General features: G+C 33.7%; 2 protein-coding genes across 5 annotated transcripts; one reads left to right on the plus strand and one right to left on the minus strand.

Moving 5' to 3' along the window:
* Positions 1-3397: 3397 nt before the first annotated feature.
* On the minus strand, positions 3398-11969 carry LOC132267226 (dihydrolipoyllysine-residue succinyltransferase component of 2-oxoglutarate dehydrogenase complex 1, mitochondrial-like). Of its 4 annotated transcripts, none has more exons than XM_059768327.1 (15): positions 11839-11969; positions 11470-11540; positions 11267-11353; positions 9497-9548; positions 9345-9372; positions 8982-9046; positions 8802-8876; positions 8617-8672; positions 8474-8518; positions 8068-8346; positions 7852-7946; positions 7469-7559; positions 7236-7346; positions 4915-5109; positions 3398-4362 (listed from the first exon to the last, which is right to left on the minus strand). In XM_059768327.1, exons 2-15 carry the CDS (start codon positions 11521-11523, stop codon positions 4171-4173), a joined length of 1425 nt encoding a protein of 474 aa, XP_059624310.1. In that variant the 5' UTR covers positions 11524-11540; positions 11839-11969; the 3' UTR covers positions 3398-4170. The 4 variants fall into 4 exon arrangements, with proteins under 4 accessions (XP_059624310.1, XP_059624316.1, XP_059624322.1 ...); XM_059768333.1 differs by lacking the exon at positions 11839-11969 and adding an exon at positions 11745-11819; XM_059768339.1 differs by lacking the exons at positions 11470-11540; positions 11839-11969 and having other exon boundaries at positions 9497-9561.
* Positions 11970-14246: 2277 nt separating this feature from the next.
* On the plus strand, positions 14247-18860 carry LOC132282044 (F-box/LRR-repeat protein At4g14103-like). Its single transcript, XM_059783678.1, has 5 exons — positions 14247-14592; positions 14658-15187; positions 15278-15415; positions 15527-15736; positions 18399-18860. The coding sequence occupies exons 1-5, from the start codon at positions 14247-14249 to the stop codon at positions 18534-18536; spliced, it is 1362 nt and encodes a 453-aa protein (XP_059639661.1). The 3' UTR covers positions 18537-18860.
* Positions 18861-20246: the final 1386 nt, after the last annotated feature.

A 20246-nucleotide genomic window follows, 5' to 3' on the forward strand; every position in this document is an offset into this window, starting at 1 on the left:
GGCTATAACGCATTAACCGGTACTTTATTGGAATACATAAGATCTAAACAAGATAATGAGAACGTACATCATATTACACAATATAATCATTGAAGACGAGGGCCAACACATTTTGCAATGGACACCTCTGACAGATGACCCAATCTCCCTTCCACATTACATTCGAAACCCATCAATGTTGGCGGCACACATTTCCTCTCGCCTAAGTAGGATTCGTAATAGATCAGACAATGCCGATCTTAGGATAGATCTCATGGAACATTTGTGGAATCAATTTGGTAATGAAGATGTTTAAATTTGTTGTAGTAGAATAAAATGTAATTTTCATATTGCTGATGAATAAACAATATTTTAAAAATTATTTGTTTCGATTAGATTTATTAAGAAATTTAAAGAAATTATGATTTAAAGAAATATCCATTACATATATAAATAAAAATTACATTAACTTCCCATAGATAGAAAAAAGAAAATTACATTACATTAACTTCCCACAGATAGAAAAAGAAAATTACATTACATTATCTTCCCATAGGTAGAAAAAGAAAATTACACTACATAGCTTCACAAACTACCCCTTTTACTGAAACGTGCATAAATTTCATTTTGTTGATAAATGATCCATGCTTTTGTTGCTGCTGTTGGAGCATCATTTGGATTTTTAAGCATCATTTCTCTTTCAAAATCAAGTTGCTTCTGCTCAAATTCCAACTTTTTCATTTCTTTTTGCACTTCAATCTCCATTCTTTTTGTATGCTCTTTCTCCAAGCCTAAATCGAATGTAGCTTTCAATTTCATTTTTTGAGATTCGACTGCCAAGGCATTCATCAACTTACTTTGATGGGTAAAATCTTTAAATTGTTCTAGAAATAAGTTATGTTGTACCTCCTCTTTATTTTTTTTGCAACCCTTCTTAGATGCTTTTCGTCCAGGAGATCGTACAATGCCATGCGAACTTTCAACACTAATTACAGGCGAATCGTCGTCGCCAAGGTTTACTGAACCTGGTGTTGATATTCCAGGTGTTGACGGAGTAGATGGATTGGTTTGAACTGTTGACGAATGAGGTTGAACAGTTTCTGACCAATCCCCAGGCTCATTCATATCGATCTCCACTGCTCTTTTGTGTTTCCCTTTGTCATTGCTGTTGGAAGTCAAATTCCATTTTGACGAATTCTTTAAAATACACCAACAGTGGTCCAACTTAAATGGCTCATTTTCTGACGTTTTAAATAAATTTCTTGCTTCAATGAGCTATAAAAAATAAAAAATAAATGAAATTAGTTAGATTGCGAATAAAAAAAAAAAATTTTAAAATTTAAAAAGTAAAAACTTACTGCATCTTCAGCGTTGAAGCCACTGGGAGTATGATGTTGGATCTGTTTGTAATATCCAAAAATTTTTCCCATTTTTGCTTTAATGTGTGAGAAACGATTTTGCAAACCTGGTACATTTCGGGACGTCATGCCCCCTGGTTGCCGAATAAAATTTTCACGAACTTGTCCCCAATACGTGATTTGTTTCTCATTCGAACCCGTTATTGGATCTTCCCCAATGTTAACCCATGCTTTGCATAATGCTTCATCTTCTTCAATGGACCAATTTGTTTTCAAACACCTAGAATTACGTTGGATTCAGATGGTTGGGATTGAGAATGTTGGGACTGAGAAGGTTGGGAGTGAGGTGGTTAGAACTGAGATGATTGGGATTGAGATGGTTGGTATTGACAAGGTTGTAATTGGTAATGAGGTTTGAATTGGGGATGTGGTACGGGTTGGTATTGAGTAGGTTGGAATGAGAAATAAGAGTATTGGGGTTGAGATGGATTTTCAGATTGAAAAAAAATTGAAGAATCCACATTATAATTGGATTGCGGTGGTAATTCGGAATTATGAGATTGGTCGAGATGGGGGTTATAGAATGGAGGTTGAGGATCCATATAGATGACTGTTAAAAAAAAATATTGAGAGAGAATTATTGAAGATGAAAATTATTGAAGATGAAATTTAGTATTTATAGCCAAAAAATATAACCGTTTTATTTTTATTACCGTTTGAATTTAATGGAACGTTTGGAAGTAACCGTTTTATTTTTATTACCGTTGCTGCCTTTTGCTTTTTTCCCTTCAGATTGATTAAACATAGGAAAAAAAAAATAGAGTGTTCTCCAAAGGCAGCTCTATCTGTGGACAAGGGCTTAGATAATGGTTGTCGGTCCCACAAGACAGATACTCCACTTCTCTCACCATACCGTCCACTTCTCTCTCCTAACTGACACAGATATACTCTAAAGAGAGTGCCGCGCCGAATGCTCTTACAACACTTCATAATCCACCCCTCAGAATAATTAATAGTTTGTTACAATGATCGGTTGCAATAAATTAAGTTCAATTTGTTGAATTGAACCCTTACCTATGTTCATTTTTCTGAAGTAACTGGCTTATTTTGGTTGTGCTAGGCAACTCGAAATTTAGGGGGTTGATATGAGGATGTAATTTGATAAGACAATATGTAGCAATATTACTAACACTGAACAATTTTGAGATATCACTCAAATGGCATTAGAATATTGAGCCTTAGACTGAATATGGAAACAGAAAGTAGGGTTCAAAATCACTGTCAATTCATGACGTATGGATCTTGCAAAGCAAGTGCCAACGTTTAAATTGTGAGGAAATTTACATGATGGGTCGTCATTGAAAGTACTTTGTACCCAAAAAAAAATTATATCCAGTACCGTATCACCAAGCTGTTGAGATTGATAAACTTACAAAGCATAAGAAATTTGAAACTTGGAATTTTGTGAGCCCCGGCCATGAATGTGACAACTTACATGGACGGGTGTGACGTATATGGATGTGAGACACTAAGTGATCTATCACACTGACGGGTGTTATGATCCCACGTTATATGAAAAAAGTGAAGGTAAAGTATTATACATACTCGTTCCAGTGGCCTAACCAGGTCGGGTTTCGACTCTTGGCAGGCGTTAAAAGAGGACAATATTTTCTGCTGTGGGTGGGCCAGTGTGCGCCACGGTTTGGCGAAAGCTCCAGTTAATCCTGCTTATGCAGGAGTAGTACAGTTCACACCAAGCAAGTACGTTAATCCCTGCTTGTGGAGTTGCTATTCTCCTTGGAGGTGGGCTCGTGATGAGACAGTGATATAAGATAATATGACTATAGACAGATAATTTTGATCCAATCCCAAAAAGCGTACAGTTATTTTAAACAGCAGGGCTAAATCATAAAATTGTACAAGCATCAAATGCAGAATCATATCATTAGAGTTGGTGGTGTTCAGTGATCCTAGAACACCAATAACACGAGCTGGAAGACAATTTAAAACAAATCACAAGGTCAGATTCAGACACTACTACTGGTTTGGAAAAATGGTCAGATTCAAACACTATTACTGCTTTGGAAAAATGTTCTTTTAAAGAACATGAAAACAATAAAATCAGTACATCAAGGAAATATATGGAAAGATCTTTCAAAGTTCTCTCCATTTAACTTACAAATCACTCGTCAAAACTGGTAATAGTGGAAGTTTTGAAATTCAAAATTTTCCTCATTTTTCACAAAGCTTAATTTTAACCTCTTCACAATCAAAGGAATGTTACAAAATTTCACTCCATAGTCCATGCCCTAACTTCGTATTTCTTCATACAATTATTGCTTCAATCCCAGGCTTCACAGGCGTTATACAGTTTACTGTAAAACAGAACTTAACTTCAAGCAGAAACAAATTCTTAATAACTTGATTTAAGTCCATAATTCATGAAATGCGGGTGGTAAACAGGTTTTCTTTAAGAACCGTACCGAAAAATTCATATCAGCAACCAAATCATTCATTTTTCTTTGAGGGCCTTACTGCCACTAAACAAACTCGAACCACCGATGATTCATTTTTCATTCAAGTGCCCTCTGGCTTCCGAACAGAACACAGACTAGAACCCTTGTTGTCATATTAGGGAAGTATGCAGTAATCAGTTAACTCTCATCCGAAAACTCGATCACTGTGGGTAACAACCGAACCACTTAATGCTGGACAACATAACCTCATTAAGTTCTAACTTTAGGATATAAACATTATGCATCTTGAGCAAAACCGAGTATACCAAATTTCAAGATTACCAACAAGAAAAATGGTGAAGTTGACTCTGCAGTCTTCATATGTCAAGAAGCAGCCTCCGAGGGTCCTCCACAACATCTTTGATGCGGCGCAAGAAGAAGACAGCCTCTCTTCCATCAATCAGCCTATGGTCATAAGTTAGTGCAATGTACATCATTGGCCTTGACGCAACTTCACCCTGAACAACCATTGGACGGTTCACTATGGAATGCATGCCCAGGATTGCCGACTGAAAGAAAAAAATAAAAAACTAATAAACGCAGTTTTTTCAAATGGAAACATAAAATCCCTGTCAAGGCACTGGAACTGTTGGATGACATGTATCATTGTAATTGTAATGTCACATGCAACATTATTGGATATCTGCAAAATAAAACAAAAAACACATGCACACCTGCAGAACTAGTCATTCCAGGCAAGCAACCAGCATACGTGTGTGTGTGTGTGTCCTTGTACACATATAAATAAATTATTTATATGTGCATGCACTCTTATCAGTGACAAAGACATTCTCCTTCAATTATGGAAATTTTATCAACTACATAGATCAATCTTCTTGGCCACATGGGACTGTAGTTTAAGTTCCTAGAATAATTTTTGAAACCTAGTTTTTCCAGTACCAACTTGCGAACTTTAGATCAATTAGATCAATGAGTCCCAAATATGTAAAAAGTGTGCTAAGAAGTTCATAAAATAATCCGGCAGAAAAGTGTATTCGTTCAGTATTTGCACAAGGTCACATAACAGGAAAGAAGAAATACAGGTCTGTACAACATCATACCTGTGGTGGATTAATGATCGGGGTACTTAATAGGCTTCCATAAACACCGCCATTTGATATTGTGAATGACCCGCCAGCCATCTCGTCAATTGATATAGAGCCATCATTTGCCTTCTTTGCAAGGGTGTTGATCTCCTTCTCTATCTCAGCAAAGTTCATTCCGTCAGCATTGCGAATAACCGGGACAACAAGACCCTTGGAGAAGAAACACAGAGGAAGAGACTCAAAGGTATATACTAATGAAGAGAAAAAAGCAAACTTGATGTAAAGTCAATAGCAGCTCCAAATGTCAACACAACAATATGAGAATCATACAGGAAACACAAAGAGGAAATGCTGCTGATTGTGTTAAAGAGAGAGAGAGAGAGAGAGAGAGAGAGAGAGGAAAAACAACAAAAAAATGCACCACGTCCCCATTCCAAAACTCCCATTACACGCCCACTCTAGACCAGGAACTGAGATTGCTACACAGGGAACCAAAAAAAAAATAAGACATAACAAATTAACAACCATGAAAAGTTGGTTTATAAAAGAGACATCTCCAAGAGCCAAAAATGCTAGTAGGGGTCTCCCCACAATCAAATAATGCAAGGCGATATAGAATATTGAACAATGCAGTAAACTTAATTTTCTATAAAAGATCTGTCAATATATAAATGTATTAGACCACACACCAAAATAATCACTTCAAAAAATATTCCCCCCCCCCCCCCCCCCCCCCCAAAAAAAAATAATAATAATAATAATAAGGGCAAATTACACTAACCTCCCTGAGGTTTGGGCAAATCTCACACAAGTGGAGCGTTTCAGATTTATTACTTTGATCTCCCTTGAGGTTTGGGTGTATGCTCAGCCACCCCCCCTCCATCAAAACTTGTAAAAAAAAATTCATAAAATGACCAAGTTGCCCTTACACTTATTATTAATATTTTTTATTTACAATATTTTTTTTAGGAGGGGATAACGGTGGTGGAGAGGAGAGAGAAAGTAATAAGAGATATGAGATAGAAATTTGATTTTTTTTAGATTTTATAATGTATTTTGTATTATAAAAATATATTACATATAAGGGTATAATTGACTTTTTATAGTCTTAAGGGAGGTCAGAGTAATAAACCTCAAACGCTCCACCCATGTGAAATTTGTCCAAACCCCAAGGGAGGTAAGTGTAATTTACCCTAATAATAATATACCACCAAAGTGAAAGGTTTGGGTTCATGTCCTCATAGAGGCGAAGTGTGGGTGTGTGAGTTTCTTGCCAAGGTTAAATAACAATAATAATAATGGTGAAAAACTGTCATAAAAAAAACATTTAGTTTTTAGTTAAACTGTAAAAAAATTGTAGAAATATGACAAACACAAAAGAATTCAGTTAACTGGTATGAAAATGTTGACAATTATTATGTCAAAGAATCAAAATAAAGAGGTAGTGTGAAGGAAACACAAAATATATATCCAGAGTTGTGTCTTTCTTGTAGGTTATCATCATCATTAATATTAGTATTATTACTCTAATTTTGGTAAGCACCATTTCTTACAGATTCTAGTAAGCTCTAACTGCGGGAAACATGGAACACATGATTAAGATGCCAGCTGGCTAGCTTAAGTCGCGTTGCTGGTGATCAATTATGAATGACTTTAAGTCCCCTTGGGAGTTTGAACACTATATTTAGCCCTCATTCTGGCTTGTTTACTCCCTATATGAGAGAGAGAGAGAGAGAGAGAGAGAGAGAGAAAGAGAGAGAGAAATCTACAGAAAATGAAGTTTCTATTTTATTTTATTACTAACTATATATATCACAGAAAATGTAATTAGCACATGGTACAAACAATATTCATTGTTTGATTGACCAAGTCATTACTTTTCTTTACAATGTCAGGCAAAAACCAACTATGGATACTTTTAATTGCAAGTATCACGTGAAACTAGTAAATAATGTTTTCTTCTAGTTGCAGGAAAAAAGAATGAAAAAATAAAAAATACATAACTTAGCAAATAGTTAAAATTTTGGCAAACATAGAGATAAGATTGTTATACCATGAACCATTGAAAAAAACAGATATAAATTTTGTCTTTCCAATACTCTCACCTACCATAACAATTAAACTACATTGTCACATTTTATTAACTAGTGGTGCAAATAGAAAAATATACATCATTCTTAGCAAATATGGTGAATATGGTGACATCTCCATAATACTACCAAACTGTATGTTTGAACAACATTAAAAATCACAATGGATTACTTCAATTATCATGGACACCTTAATGTCCCATCATCAGTCATGAGGCATTTAAAACAACTGGATTAGCTACTGACCTTTGGTGTACCAACAGCAATACTAATATCAACGCAATCTCTATAAATGATGTCATCCCCATCAATGACAGCATTAATGATTGGCTGATTCTGAAGCCCACTAACAGCAGCCTGAAACAAATTAACGAGTCGTGATTGAAAAAATGAAAAATAGGTGCACCAACATGCAAGCACAAATGCATGTGTCCAACTGTTTATGTAAGGCGTAGAATAATAAAAAAGATGAGACATACTTTGACAAATCCGGACATAAGTCCTAACTTGACTCCATGCTTCTCTAAAAAGGCATCTTTGTATTCAGAACGGAGCTTCATCAAATTAGTCCTAAATTAAATAAGAATTTAAGAACATCACACCAAAGGAAAAATGAGCCAATAAGTCAATAACAATTTAAAAGTTTATGGTGAAAAAGAGCATATACACTATATAAGATGAAAGCCAAAATTTTTGTTGAATCATGCAAAAAATTATCACATTGCATATCTCAAAATAATATATAGATGGAACTTCAAAACACTGGGAGATATTAAATGGACCACAAGAAAGATCTAGTAGTTCATTAATGACTGGCAACCACATAAATTGACATTCTAGGTTGATAAAACAAATAACTTACATATCAACTTCATTGAATGTAGTCAACATTGCAAAAGTATTTTGTGAGTCTTTCAAACGTGTTGCCACACGTTTCCTGAGTCTTGTCATCGGAACCTGGAAGAAGAATAAATTGCAATAAATAAAAAAGAATAAGAAAAAAGGAGAAACAGAAATGGTATCATTCCTACTCCCCGGAGTTTATTATTTAGTAAATTATTAGAATCATAATACTTACTCTTCGTTCCCTTTCCTTTGGGGGAAGTTGAGGTTCCGTGGCCCTGGGTTTAGGTGGTGGAGAAGGTGTTTTGGGTTTTCCCTTAGGTGTCTCCTTGGATAGAGAAGTTTCTGCTTTGGGCATCAGCTTGTCCACCTCCTTTTCTGCAGGAGCTGGCACAGATGCCGCCTTGCTAGGAGCCTTCTCTGATGGAGCTACATGTGTCACAGCTTCAGCAGACCTTGAAATGACAGCTATCTTTGTTCCTGGTTCCACAGTATCACCTTCTTTGGCCACAAACTAACAAATATTATATGGGCAAACATTATATATTTGGAAACATATGGGTTACTAGGAGGAAGCAAGGTGGAATGAAAATGAACTTTTAAATCTGTATGTAATGATTTAGTCCCCACTAAAACTCTACCTTTTGGATGATACCAGATTCAGGGCTTGCAACATCAATTGTCACCTGATTGAAGCATATGAAAACCATTCAATCCTGATCATGATATTCATCAATGGTCCAGAAACAGGACATCTAAATTAAAGACACTTTCCAGAGAGTACCTTATCAGTTTCAACTTGGGCAATTGGTTCATCAATTTGTACATGATCACCAGGGTCTGCACCCAATATGTCACAGAATGAGTCCCAAGGAGATTTAATGAGCACAAAATCTATCATACACAACTTTACAAGCACAAAAATGGAACATTTCAGAAGAAATCAATCAGCTTTGTCGAGAAACATACTCTTCAAAAACTTTGCTAGAGTGCCATCAGTAATAGATTCACCCATAAAAGGCACAACAGCATCAACAAGATCACCTTCATTAGAGAAAAGGAGAACTTGAGTCAATGGATATATGAAAAAGGTTTAAGAGACATGTTCAAAGCAGTAAAAATACTGGGAATGACATGAAAATATCACACCATTGTCTGAAGAGAATGATCTACTCTGCATCTGGATGGGGAAATCTTTTGTTAAAAATGATACTCTGTAAACCAGAAAAATATTTAAGTAAGAGAAAATACTAACAACTTAATATAACACGAGATCACAACATATGCTTTAAGCACTAGAACAACTCTTCTCCTTCTCTTCCAAAATCTCTTCTTCTGGTTAGTTTATTAAAAAATTGGTATATGTTTCGAAACCTAATCTTCGCTAAGAGTTTAATGTCTCATAGAACTTTGATATTCAAACATTTCAGCATTAAACCCAAAAAAATCAATGAAAAAACAACAACAAAAAATAATAATAATCAAAAGAAGAAATCAGAAAGTGTTACTAACCTTACAAGCTTCAAATTCACTTCACAACCTGTAATCACGGAAATTACAAAAGAATCAGTAACATAAGAGGAAAAAGTTCACATTAAATATTAACTCTTCCAGAAGGGAAGGGATGTAATATTATTGACTAACATAAAATTTATCCAACTTACCATGGAAACGAAAGTGTTGCACAAGTTTTGCTCCTCTTCCAAGAATTGGTGTCTGCACAAGTGCCCTTAACAAAGTAATTTTTATGGTGAAGGACAACCAAGCATACTATAGTTTGAAGTCTAACAGAGCACTGAGACAGTGGAAATCTAACACAGCACTGAGAAACAGAGGAAACATGGGCTATAAACAAACATATTGAAGGAATCTGGTTTAAGTTAACTGTTCAATATTGTGACCCATGCTTCGTAAACATATAAAGTGCCTTTTTATGAGAATTTTGGGGCCTCTAGTGAAAGGTGATAGAGATGATTAACAGTTTTAAATTAAGTGAAAGTCCACGTGTCTTATCTTTATGCAGCTAGTCTCAAGCCTGAGAAAAGGAGAGTTCACACCCCTTATGATCATGACTGTTAATAATATTCAAGTAAATATTAGACATTCTCCATGCTTTGAGACATTGGCAAGGGACGTCTCATTAGCGGCTAGCTACAGTGAAAAGTGGAAAAGGGTTCTTATGTTATTTTAGTCAAGTGCAGTAAAGAGATTAGGCCAAAATACTAGGCCTAAGTTTGTGAAAGAAAATATAATATTGATATGTAAAGACATGGAACTTATAGACAATATGATAAGTAGGAGGGTTAATAAAGCATGCCTACAAAAATTTATGCATAATTTTTGTACATTTATATTTTTGTCCAAATTTTGTTACCTATGCTTGATTATTCACAGGGAGGGACAGATTGGAGAAAATATAGCTCATTTAATTAAAATGGGACGATTTAAGTGGAAGAGCACTTCAGACATTCTTGTAAGATTGATGTTTACCTCCAAATTCGGAAAGTAAAATTCTATACAACATTTAGTAGACCAACCATTTGGGACATAATTTGGACGAATAAAAAACAACGTGCTCCTAAAATGAGTATGGTGAAAATGGAGATGTTGAAATGGGTAAGACTAGAAAAATAAAAATTAGAAATAATACATTCATGAGATAGTGGAAGTAGAACCATCTGAAATATAAGGGGAAGCCAACTAAAATGATATGGCTATTAATGGTAATGCTACGAGAAGAGAAAGACTAAATTAACATGGTTTGATGGAGTAAATAAAGATATGCATCCGGACAGAATCAAATGATGAAATAAACTCAGTTGAGTTGAGATGATATGAGGTTTAGTTGAGTTGAGATGGTAGCATAAACTCAGTTCAAACAATGTTAAGCAGTATGAAAAATCTTTAGACTCCTCACTACCCCAAAATATTTCCAAAAAGAATATAGAATTTTATACAACATTAAGGCCCAGAAGGATCAGAAGAATGCCAATGAATTGGCACTGGAGATGAGACATGGAGAACGCTCGACCACCTTCCCTGGAAATGCTAGCAAACTTCAAGTTCTACAGAATATTCCACGTGAGTACTTCTCACAATTCCCCCAGTTCCCAACAGATAATAGTTTAAAAAAATTGCACCTCACCACAGCCAACTGAGATTCAGAGATCAAATCGCCATGATTTTAAGAAGGACCAACTGGGTGGCAAAGTCATAAATTTAGCCAAATATAGGAAGAACGACGTAAAATATCACAAAATTTGCTTTCATCTCAGCAAAACTTTCAGGATATGTTAGCATGTATAAAATTCACTAATAGGCAAAAACAAAAAACAAAAGTCAGGACATCCCAGATCAAAAATATTTTCTATTAACAAAAATCTAAATTTATCAGCACGACATTGAAATATGGAATAAATAATACCAAAAACTACCTTGTTGACTCTGGTAGTAGCAATGTAACTCCGCGACGCTGGTGTCATCATTGCCGGTCGAATTCTCCCCAATGACTGTTGTATGCCCTGAAAGAGACGCAATAAATCATAATTTTAGGAGAAGTAGCTATTCTATACACATGCCGACGTATGAGTACAGAACAGCATATAATTATATATTTATTATAGTGTATTGGACTGACCGAAGCTGACGAGCTACCAGAAGCAACTTTTCGCCTTATAATTGCCCACATCATTCCTCTTATGAGCTTCCCTAATAAATTTGAAGAATGAACTGTATGAAGTTAAGCAATGTCGTTCAAATCCATAATTCAAATTGAGATAATGAGAACACAATGAACATAAGAGGTTACAGAATTGAAGAAATTTATGTGAAATTCGATTCAGTCTTCGCTCAATGATAAAAAAAACCCTTTGAATGATTTTCAATTATCAATATAACTACGAAATAAAATACCTAGATGTTATGATTAGCCAACCAAAACACATCGTATATGATAGATGTATAGAGATAGATACATATACATATATACACATGGAAGGAGTTGGACCTGGTTGGAGGTGATGAAGTACTCCAAACGAAATTGAAAGGAGTTGGAGGGTTGTAATGGCTCTCACTTTTCAGTGAAAGAAGCAAGCGACTGAAATATAAAATGGAAAATAATTAAATGAAGGATGTGATCAAAAATATTAAATTAAAAGGAAAAAGAAAAGGAAAAAAAAAAAAAGTATTGGCCTTCTGTGAGACTCGACATATATATTCTTTTAAAACAAAACGGTGTTTTTATTTATTTATTTATTATTATACTTTTTTTAAAATAAAAAATTACCTTTACTTTTCAAATCGTGTATAAACTTATTAGGTATGAAAGGTCAAATTTGATTTTATTATTAATTAATATTAAATTAAAATTTTAAATTATTATTTTAAAATTATAAAAATAGCGAAAGTGTTTACAAAAATGTTAATTAAAAATTATATTATGTCAAATTTAACTTTTAAAGAACTTGAGAAGAAGATTGGGGTGTTTTTATAATTATAAAATAATAATCATAAACTTTAATATAATATTAAGTAGTAAAGTCAAATTTAATATTTCACAAGTTAATCATGAGTGGGTTTAACTTGATAAAATTTGTTAGTTTAAATTTTTTTAATCTTACTTGAGTTTATGCATGGTTTTAAAAGGAAAATGTGATTTTATGATTTTAAATTTTTTTTAGTAAGTAAGGTAATCAAACAAAACCGTAATCTTGCTTAATTAGGTAACTAGCAAAACAATAATCTTTCTTTGTAACTAATTTCAAAATCAATTAATCTATTTTGATATGAGCTATTTGTAAGAAAATAAAATATAATAAAATAATTTGGATTCCCTGCTCTAGCGTCCTAAACAATTAATCTATAGTATATTATCCATAGTCAACTTTGGGTGACAGTTTAATATCCTCTAGTTTGTGGTGGATTGAGTTGACTGTACATATAGACTCAATCATTGTGAACAGCATTTTTTTAAAAAAATATTATAAAATGAAATGAGATTCTTACTTGTACAGAAACACAGGTCACTTGAAAGATTTTTATTTTATTTTATTATTTATTTATTTTTTCAGTCTCACAATATAGTAAATTAATTTACAATTGAAAGTTGAAACATAAATTATAGAGTAAAGACAAATAATTCATTGATTGAAACTATCATATGAAATTTGATTGAATCAAACAAATCAAAAAGAAAATCAAACTTCTATTATTTAAAGGAAGGTTAGGGATTTGAGTCTTAGTGAAGACATGTGTGTGAGTATTAATTAAAAAAAAAAAAAAAAAAATCTTTTTTTGAAATTAATATATTTCAATTAGTTTAAAAAAATAGATTTAAAAGAGAAAAAAATCATACTATTTTTTATGCCTTTTAAAATTTCATTTAGTTTGAAAAAATAGATTTACAAGAAAAAAAAAATAAACTATTTTTATGCCTTATTTTCTAACATATTCTTGAATTTATACAAATTAACATCTCGAAATTTACATTTTCTTTTTAAATTTGAAGTAGAAAAAGAATTGGAAACAATTTAGATAATTCATTGATGGTTCAAGAATTTATTACACATGAAAGGAAATAATGGAACTTTTTCAAAGATGTCAAGATAATTTCAGTACAAATAGGCCATTTCATTAATTTGTCAAATATTTAGAATTTTTTAAGTTATTTTTCCTATATTCTCTTTATTGTCAAAATAAATTAATACCAATCACAAATCAGAGATAAAAAGGTGTGTGATAAACTGATAATTTATAAGCTGAATTGCATACTGACTTGCACTGTTTTGTTGTAATTTTTCATTATTTTTTTATTTTTTTTTTCTCAACAATTTCTTTCAACTAATTGTGGGAGTTGCTTTTACTAAAATACCCCCTCAATTCAGGAATGTTATGCAATTCGATCAATTATATATATGTACCTGTATTATATATAATATTATTATTTTATATTTATATATAATTGGACGAATTGGATAAAACTTTCTTGACTTGGTAGGAGTATTTTTCGTAATAGGTGATAAAAAAAAAAAAGCTACAAATCAACGGGTTTAATATAATTCACCCTAATTTATATGAGCCAGTATTGAAAAAATGTTACTGTAGATATTAATTGAAAATTGAACTTAACTGAAAAAAAGAAGAGAAGATTTTTATCCTTTCAATATAAAATTTTATAGCAGTTATTGTTCCTAAAAGAAATAAAAAAAGAAAAAGAACAAGGAACTTAATAAGTAGTGTAACAACTTTCCCAAAAAATCGATGATAGAAACCCTTGTTTGGAATTGGGAACCCAAATCCTTCCCCGTCCTTGCACCGCCGCGAAGGTTCTTCTCCATTTTCGCGTTTCTAATTCCAACCTGATGTCAATTTAGAAAATCAGCGAAACAACAAACAACCCACAAAATACAAACATTCATGGATTCAAATTCAAAGCTCCTAAAGCCTGTTGAAGAAGGTGAAGCAGACTTGATTAGCAACTTACCCAGCAGTCTCATCCGCCACATCATCTCCTTCCTTCCAACAAAAATTGTGGTGCAAACTACGGTCTTGTCCACGAAATGGAAACATCTCTGGACATACGTACCTAATCTCGACTTTGATGATTGGAGAGACAATTACTGGTCAGACGAAGTATGCTTCATAGACTTAGTCGACAGAGTTCTCACACTTCATGTATCGGATTTGCAGAAATTCCATATGAAATGTCATGAAACATACGATGATTCACATCTTCATTCATGGATTGTTGCTGCATTGTCACGTAATGTCCGTGAACTTCATCTTTTCTTCTATATGGAATATATCAAGATGCCTAGTCCTAGTGAGCTTTTTACTTGTACTACTCTGGTATCACTCGAACTGGTTGGTTTTTTTTTTTACGTAATGTTCCTACATTGGTTCGTCTACACAACCTTAAAATCCTGTGTCTTGATTCAATAGAATTCTCAGATGATGAATCTGTTAAAAGGTTGTTTTCTAGCTGCCCTTTGCTTGAAGATTTGTCTATAAAAGGATGCCTGTGGGGAGAAATTACTGTGTTTAACATTTTTGCTCCTGCTCTCAAGAGGTTGATTATATATTGTGAGACTGGTGAGGAGTTGACTATTGATTGCAAGTACAAGGTTGTGCTTAACACACCAAATCTTCAACACTTTGATTACGATGATTATGTAGCCGTAGACTATTCACTAAATAACTTAAATTCTATTGTCAACGCCAAGATTAATTTATTAAGCTGCATTCCGGAAACAAGCAGCCCTGTTCGTGATCAATCTCTATTAGAACTTTCTATAGCAAAATTTGTTGAGGGAATATCTAAAGTTCAGAGACTTTATTTATCTGGTTCTTCTGTACTGGTTAGTTGGCTTTATTTATTTATTCTTCTTATTGGTGTGGCTGTTAATGATTTGTATATCTAATAATTTGGGTTTTCCTTTTGCATGAAGACCTTTGGGTTGCGCAGGTATCCATTGCCAAAGTTTCCCCATTTAATTTATTTGGATCTCGAAGATAGATGGATTGGATGGCAAATGCTACTCGATTTTCTTGAGAGCTCGCCACAACTGGAAACTCTAATCTTTGCGGTAAAGCACTTAAATGTTTTGATTTAAACGACTTTATTTTGATGGAAAAGAAATGAAATACTTGAGTAATTATGTGACATTTGGTACTATTTATATTTCTTTTTTGATTAGGGTCTTTTACAAGATCTAGGTACGGAAAACCAGACATGCCGCTGGTATGCGCCTGTGAATGTGCCTTCTTGTTTGTTGTTTCATCTCAAGGTAATTAGAATTGGACGTTTCCATGGGAGGAGAGATGGGATGCAAATGGCAAAGTATTTCTTGAAGAATTCAAGAGTTCTGAGGGAATTTGTGACTTATGCCTCCAATGAGGATTCCAGGGTTTGCAAGAAAGTATTTATGTTTCCTAGGGGCTCCAAGACTTGTGAAGTTACTGTTTTAAGAAGCTTCATGTAGCTGTCTTTTTTTGCTACGATGATGCTACAAGTCTGTTTTAACAAGCTTCATCTAGTGATCTCTATTTGCTATGAATGATGCTGTACAAGTATGTTTTAACAAGCTTCATCTAGTGATCTCTTTTTTCTACGAATGATGCTCTACAAGTCTGTTTTAACAATCTTCATCTTGCGATCTCTTTTTGTTATGAATGATGCTATACAATTCTAATTGGTATAAACATATTCAGCTTGGAAATATATATGTTTTTTCTTTTCTCCCTAATACGGGGGAGAGTTGGGTGGTTAGGATGGTGTCTCCTTTTATTTTCTGTCTTGGTTTCAAGAGGCTCATATATCTCTGCTGTGGGGTTAGTCTCAGTTTCATATTATTTTATTATCATCAATTGTCAAATTACCTTTGTTGCTCATACTATGATATTCAAGGGATACTGTAGTTTTCCCTGTACACTATTAACTAGCAAAGAAAAAGAGAAGTTTGTCTGATGCAGAGTTTTGTTTAACCTAAATTGAATTGATTTGTAGCTTACCAGCCTGATTTTCAAATTTGAGATTGACAGCATGAGGGAACAAGTAGTCTGCAAAGATTGAGAAAGTCCATATATTAAGGTAAAATAATAATGTACATGAACTTTATAATCTCCTTTCTATCCTTTCAGTAAAAAAATTCTGAACTATGATGATTGAAATTTTATCTTCAGGCTTATCACGGAATTCAAAGGTGTGAAAAATTCTTAGGATCGATAATTGGAATTGGTCTATATCTCTTCCTTGATCCCCTCATTCTGTCATTACTCGGTAATCTCCCCGATCGTAGCAGTTTTAATATTCTTAGCCTCATTCTTTCTAATGGATTCCTTCGGCAGGTTCCTTTTCCACATTTCATGCTCGGTCTTTTTTGAAACCCCTCTAAACAAGGTTATATGGGCTCTCATCTTTTGTGGTGCTCTAGCAATGTGCCCTTTTTTATTTTTATTTTTAATTTTTATGATAAGTAAAGTTGTATTAGAAAACGCTCAAACAGGGAACACGGTCATGCCCTGGTTCACCTTCAGATTGTGGAATACGGTCATGCCCACGTTCACCTTCAGATTGTGGCTTGCCATTCAATATAGACTAGATAAACTCCTTGGTTATGGTGCAATATCGTGCAGAATTTATTTGGAAGATCATGAGCATCTTTTTTTTCAGTTGTCCTTTTTCTTTTAAGAATTTTCTCTACTCTAAATTTAAGATTTTGTTTGCTCAACTTCAGCTTAATTCCTGGGATATCATATTATTAGATGGGTCTCTTTATTATTTGAAGGGAAATGTCTATAAGCTATTCTGTTGAAACTTGAAACTCTTTCTTTCTATTATATTTGATAAGAGATGAAAGATAGGAAATTTTCTAATGACCATAAGGATGTTGGTTCAGATACTTAAAATATTTTCAATGCTGTTAGTCTTTGGGTCTTTTCTCTTGGGAAGTTTCCTCCAAATTCAAAGAGATCCTGTATTCAGTTGAATTGGTTTAAGATGGGTTGCTTTTTGTGGAGGTTAAGCTTGCAAATTCTCTTTTTTGGTGCTTCCTGCGATGGTTTAATTCTTGGTCATTGTGTTTTCTCCTTATGGAATTTCTTCTGTTTTCTGGTTTTGGGGCCGTAGTTTGCTTTGTTGTTTGTGCTGCCTTGTTCTTATGTTGCTTCTGAGAAACTGTTATGACCTTGATGTGTAGCTTTCTGATTCCGTCTGCTGATTACTTCCTCTGTTAAAAAAATAATGTCTTTTTTGAGAAACTGTATATGACTCAGAATTTGTAAGTTATAGTTTTGAAAAGAGACATTTATTTTAAGACAGAGATAATGGTGTCTTAAAACACTGTTATTGTACATCAAGATGTGATACACCTTGAAATTTGCAATAGTTTTACAATTTAGGTTTAGATTTAAGGGTTCCAGCCGGTTGTAGCCCAAAAATAAAAAAATAAAAAAATAAAATTGTGTGAGTGAGTTTTTCTTGGAATGAAAATAATAATAATAATAATAATAAATTTAAGAAAAATATATATATATATTTTGACGGAACTGCTGGGCCGAAGTGATCGTAACCTCTGGATGAATTTGGGCCAATATTTTAGTTGAAATTGCAGGCCCAAGTAGCATGACTAAAAAAATAGTTTCATGATGTGAAAATTCAAGGTGAAAGTATAAATTTTAGAAATATTTTTGGAAGTCCGATGAAAATTAAGGCCCTGTTTGGCGTGGCTTTCTGGAGCTCCAAAATGGGCTTCTAATCCTAGGAAGTGATTCCACTAAAAAAGTGAGTGTTTGACAAATATTTTTGAACAGGCTTCTTTAAAACCCAGACCTTTGAAAGCCCGTTCAAGGAAAGCCACAAAAATAAGCTTCTGAAATCCCATTCTCGGGAAGCCAATGAGGCAGGTAAGTGATAAATATTGTGATGACAATTTTAACCCTACAAATTATAATATATTTCCAAATTAACCTTTCTTCTCTGCTCCGTCTCTGCTATTTGCAAATAGGAATGACGACGTCCTAGATGGGAAAGAGTCTTTCACCTGACCCTACTCTTTTTTCTGGTTGCAGGAGTTTCGCTGCAGAAGATACTTACCCAGCCCACAATTGCAAAGGCATTTGGTTACAAAAGGAATCTCATACTGCGATCTCTTGAGGGATGACGAAGTATTTCAAACTTGCTATTCTTTCTCGTCGGAGTTCCGCTAACAGATAGTTACTCAGCCCTCTAGTAGTTGGATTTCTGCCGGAGAAAATTAAGAGTTTAGAATTTTAAGACCGATCATATTTATTTATGAAATTGGGGGAGAAGTACACAAAGAATTCGTACTATTCTCTTATTTCATATATTAATATGGAATGTAAGCTAAATTTCATGGTGATTAAGAGTGTAGAAAAATGAAATTGAGTGTTTCTCCTTCCCCAATTTGCCATAGCCCTAGATCTATAAGTTCATCTCTATCTCTCTAAAATTTCTTTGGACTAATAAAGATGGTATATTTTGTAGTTTAAGATTTTTTTTTTTTTTTTTTTTTTCTTGAATTGTAATTTAAAAATTCATTTGGAAAGTTTAAGAATTCTTATGAAAAAATTCGAATTGACATTCCTATTCAACAAGTTTCCCGTTCTCTTAATAGCACAGCTCTATATATACATGCTTCTCTCTTTCAACCCTTCATATCTCTCTCAAAATTTTCAATTTCTACAAATTCTTTACACCGTTCATAACTTGTAAAACTTGGACTCAGGTTAGACTTGATTTTTTGTGCATCATAGCACAATTCATTTGTTTTACCAAATTGATATACTTGGAATCTTTTATTTTCCTTTTAAATAATTTTATTTTTCTCCTATATTTAATACATGATTTTTTCAATCAATTTAATATTATGAATGTGTATTATAACATATTAATCCTCTTTCTTGCTACTTATCATCATTTGATTTTTTATCAATGTATATATATTGATTTATTTAGAGTTGAATTATAATGCACTCTTTACATTATATTTCATTTGGAATTTATTATCAAAATAATAATTAACATTTTTAGTGGTAGAAGTTTTCTACCTAATTGTTCATTAAAGTGTTACAAATATTTTTTTGGATAAAAAATACGGTTGTTAATATAATTCAGTATTGTGTCAAACCTAATAATATAGGTAAATATTATAAGGGTATTTATGTAAATTTGAAATTATTTAATAGCCGAAGGACTTTATAACCAAACACATTAATATGTGAATGAGGAGGCCAGAAGTAATATGGGCCGGATATGACCCGCGAACATGGCATCCGATCCGAGCAGCTGGGTCCAGCCCATAAAGAAATACTGCCATATGGGCCGAACGCGAATAGCCCATCGAAGATGACCAAAGCCCACAGAGGAACGGGACCAGATCTAGCAACCCATTAATGTTTGTAAATACCTATAAATATGGGAAGTAATGGGGAGAGAGATTGATTCTGTTGAAGTGTAAGAATTCTAGAGATAGAAAATGGAAATGAATTACTTGCGTCTTCAATTGGCGCCGTCTGTGGGAATCGTTGAAGATTGATTGATCATTGATCAATATCGCGTGGATTCAGACCAATTCGTGAAGACGAAACTCGATCTTTGGGAGTTGGATCCAGATCTGAAAGATTGTGACATATTCTGGAGGAATTTTAGTTCTGTTGCTTTGACGGAAGTGGCTTCAGATCTACGCAACAACAAGTTGTTCGATTGCGGCCAGATCTGACGGATTTAGAATTCGGAGAATTCAGATCTCGTCAACCGTAAGCATAACTCAGAGAATTCGAGTCCAGATCTGAAAAATTCGCGTTCACGAAGCTCAGATCTACTCAAGAACTTGAGATTAATGCCTTTACTCCATTAAAGAATAATGATAGGTGAAAGCTCCAATCCGATGGAGGCTG

Source organism: Cornus florida, unplaced genomic scaffold (assembly GCF_030987335.1).
Source record: "Cornus florida cultivar Cherokee Brave unplaced genomic scaffold, ASM3098733v1 CherokeeBrave_3.0.0_Hap2_Chr01, whole genome shotgun sequence".
Lineage (NCBI taxonomy): Eukaryota > Viridiplantae > Streptophyta > Magnoliopsida > Cornales > Cornaceae > Cornus > Cornus florida.

Excerpts from the sequence above, each read along its gene's own strand:
- LOC132267226 (XM_059768327.1), bottom strand. The coding sequence starts at position 11,523 with ATGATGTGGGCAATTATAAGGCGAAAAGTTGCTTCTGGTAGCTCGTCA. Across the intron at positions 8,877-8,981 it reads ATCATTCTCTTCAGACAATG|GTGATCTTGTTGATGCTGTT; the intron begins GTGTGATATTTT and ends TCTCTAATGAAG. Across the intron at positions 5,110-7,235 it reads TTGCTGTTGGTACACCAAAG|GGTCTTGTTGTCCCGGTTAT; the intron begins GTCAGTAGCTAA and ends TTCTTCTCCAAG.
- LOC132282044 (XM_059783678.1), top strand. The coding sequence starts at position 14,247 with ATGGATTCAAATTCAAAGCTCCTAAAGCCTGTTGAAGAAGGTGAAGCA. Across the intron at positions 14,593-14,657 it reads GATTGTTGCTGCATTGTCAC|CTTTTTACTTGTACTACTCT; the intron begins GTAATGTCCGTG and ends AGTCCTAGTGAG. Across the intron at positions 15,416-15,526 it reads TGGAAACTCTAATCTTTGCG|GGTCTTTTACAAGATCTAGG; the intron begins GTAAAGCACTTA and ends TTTTTTGATTAG.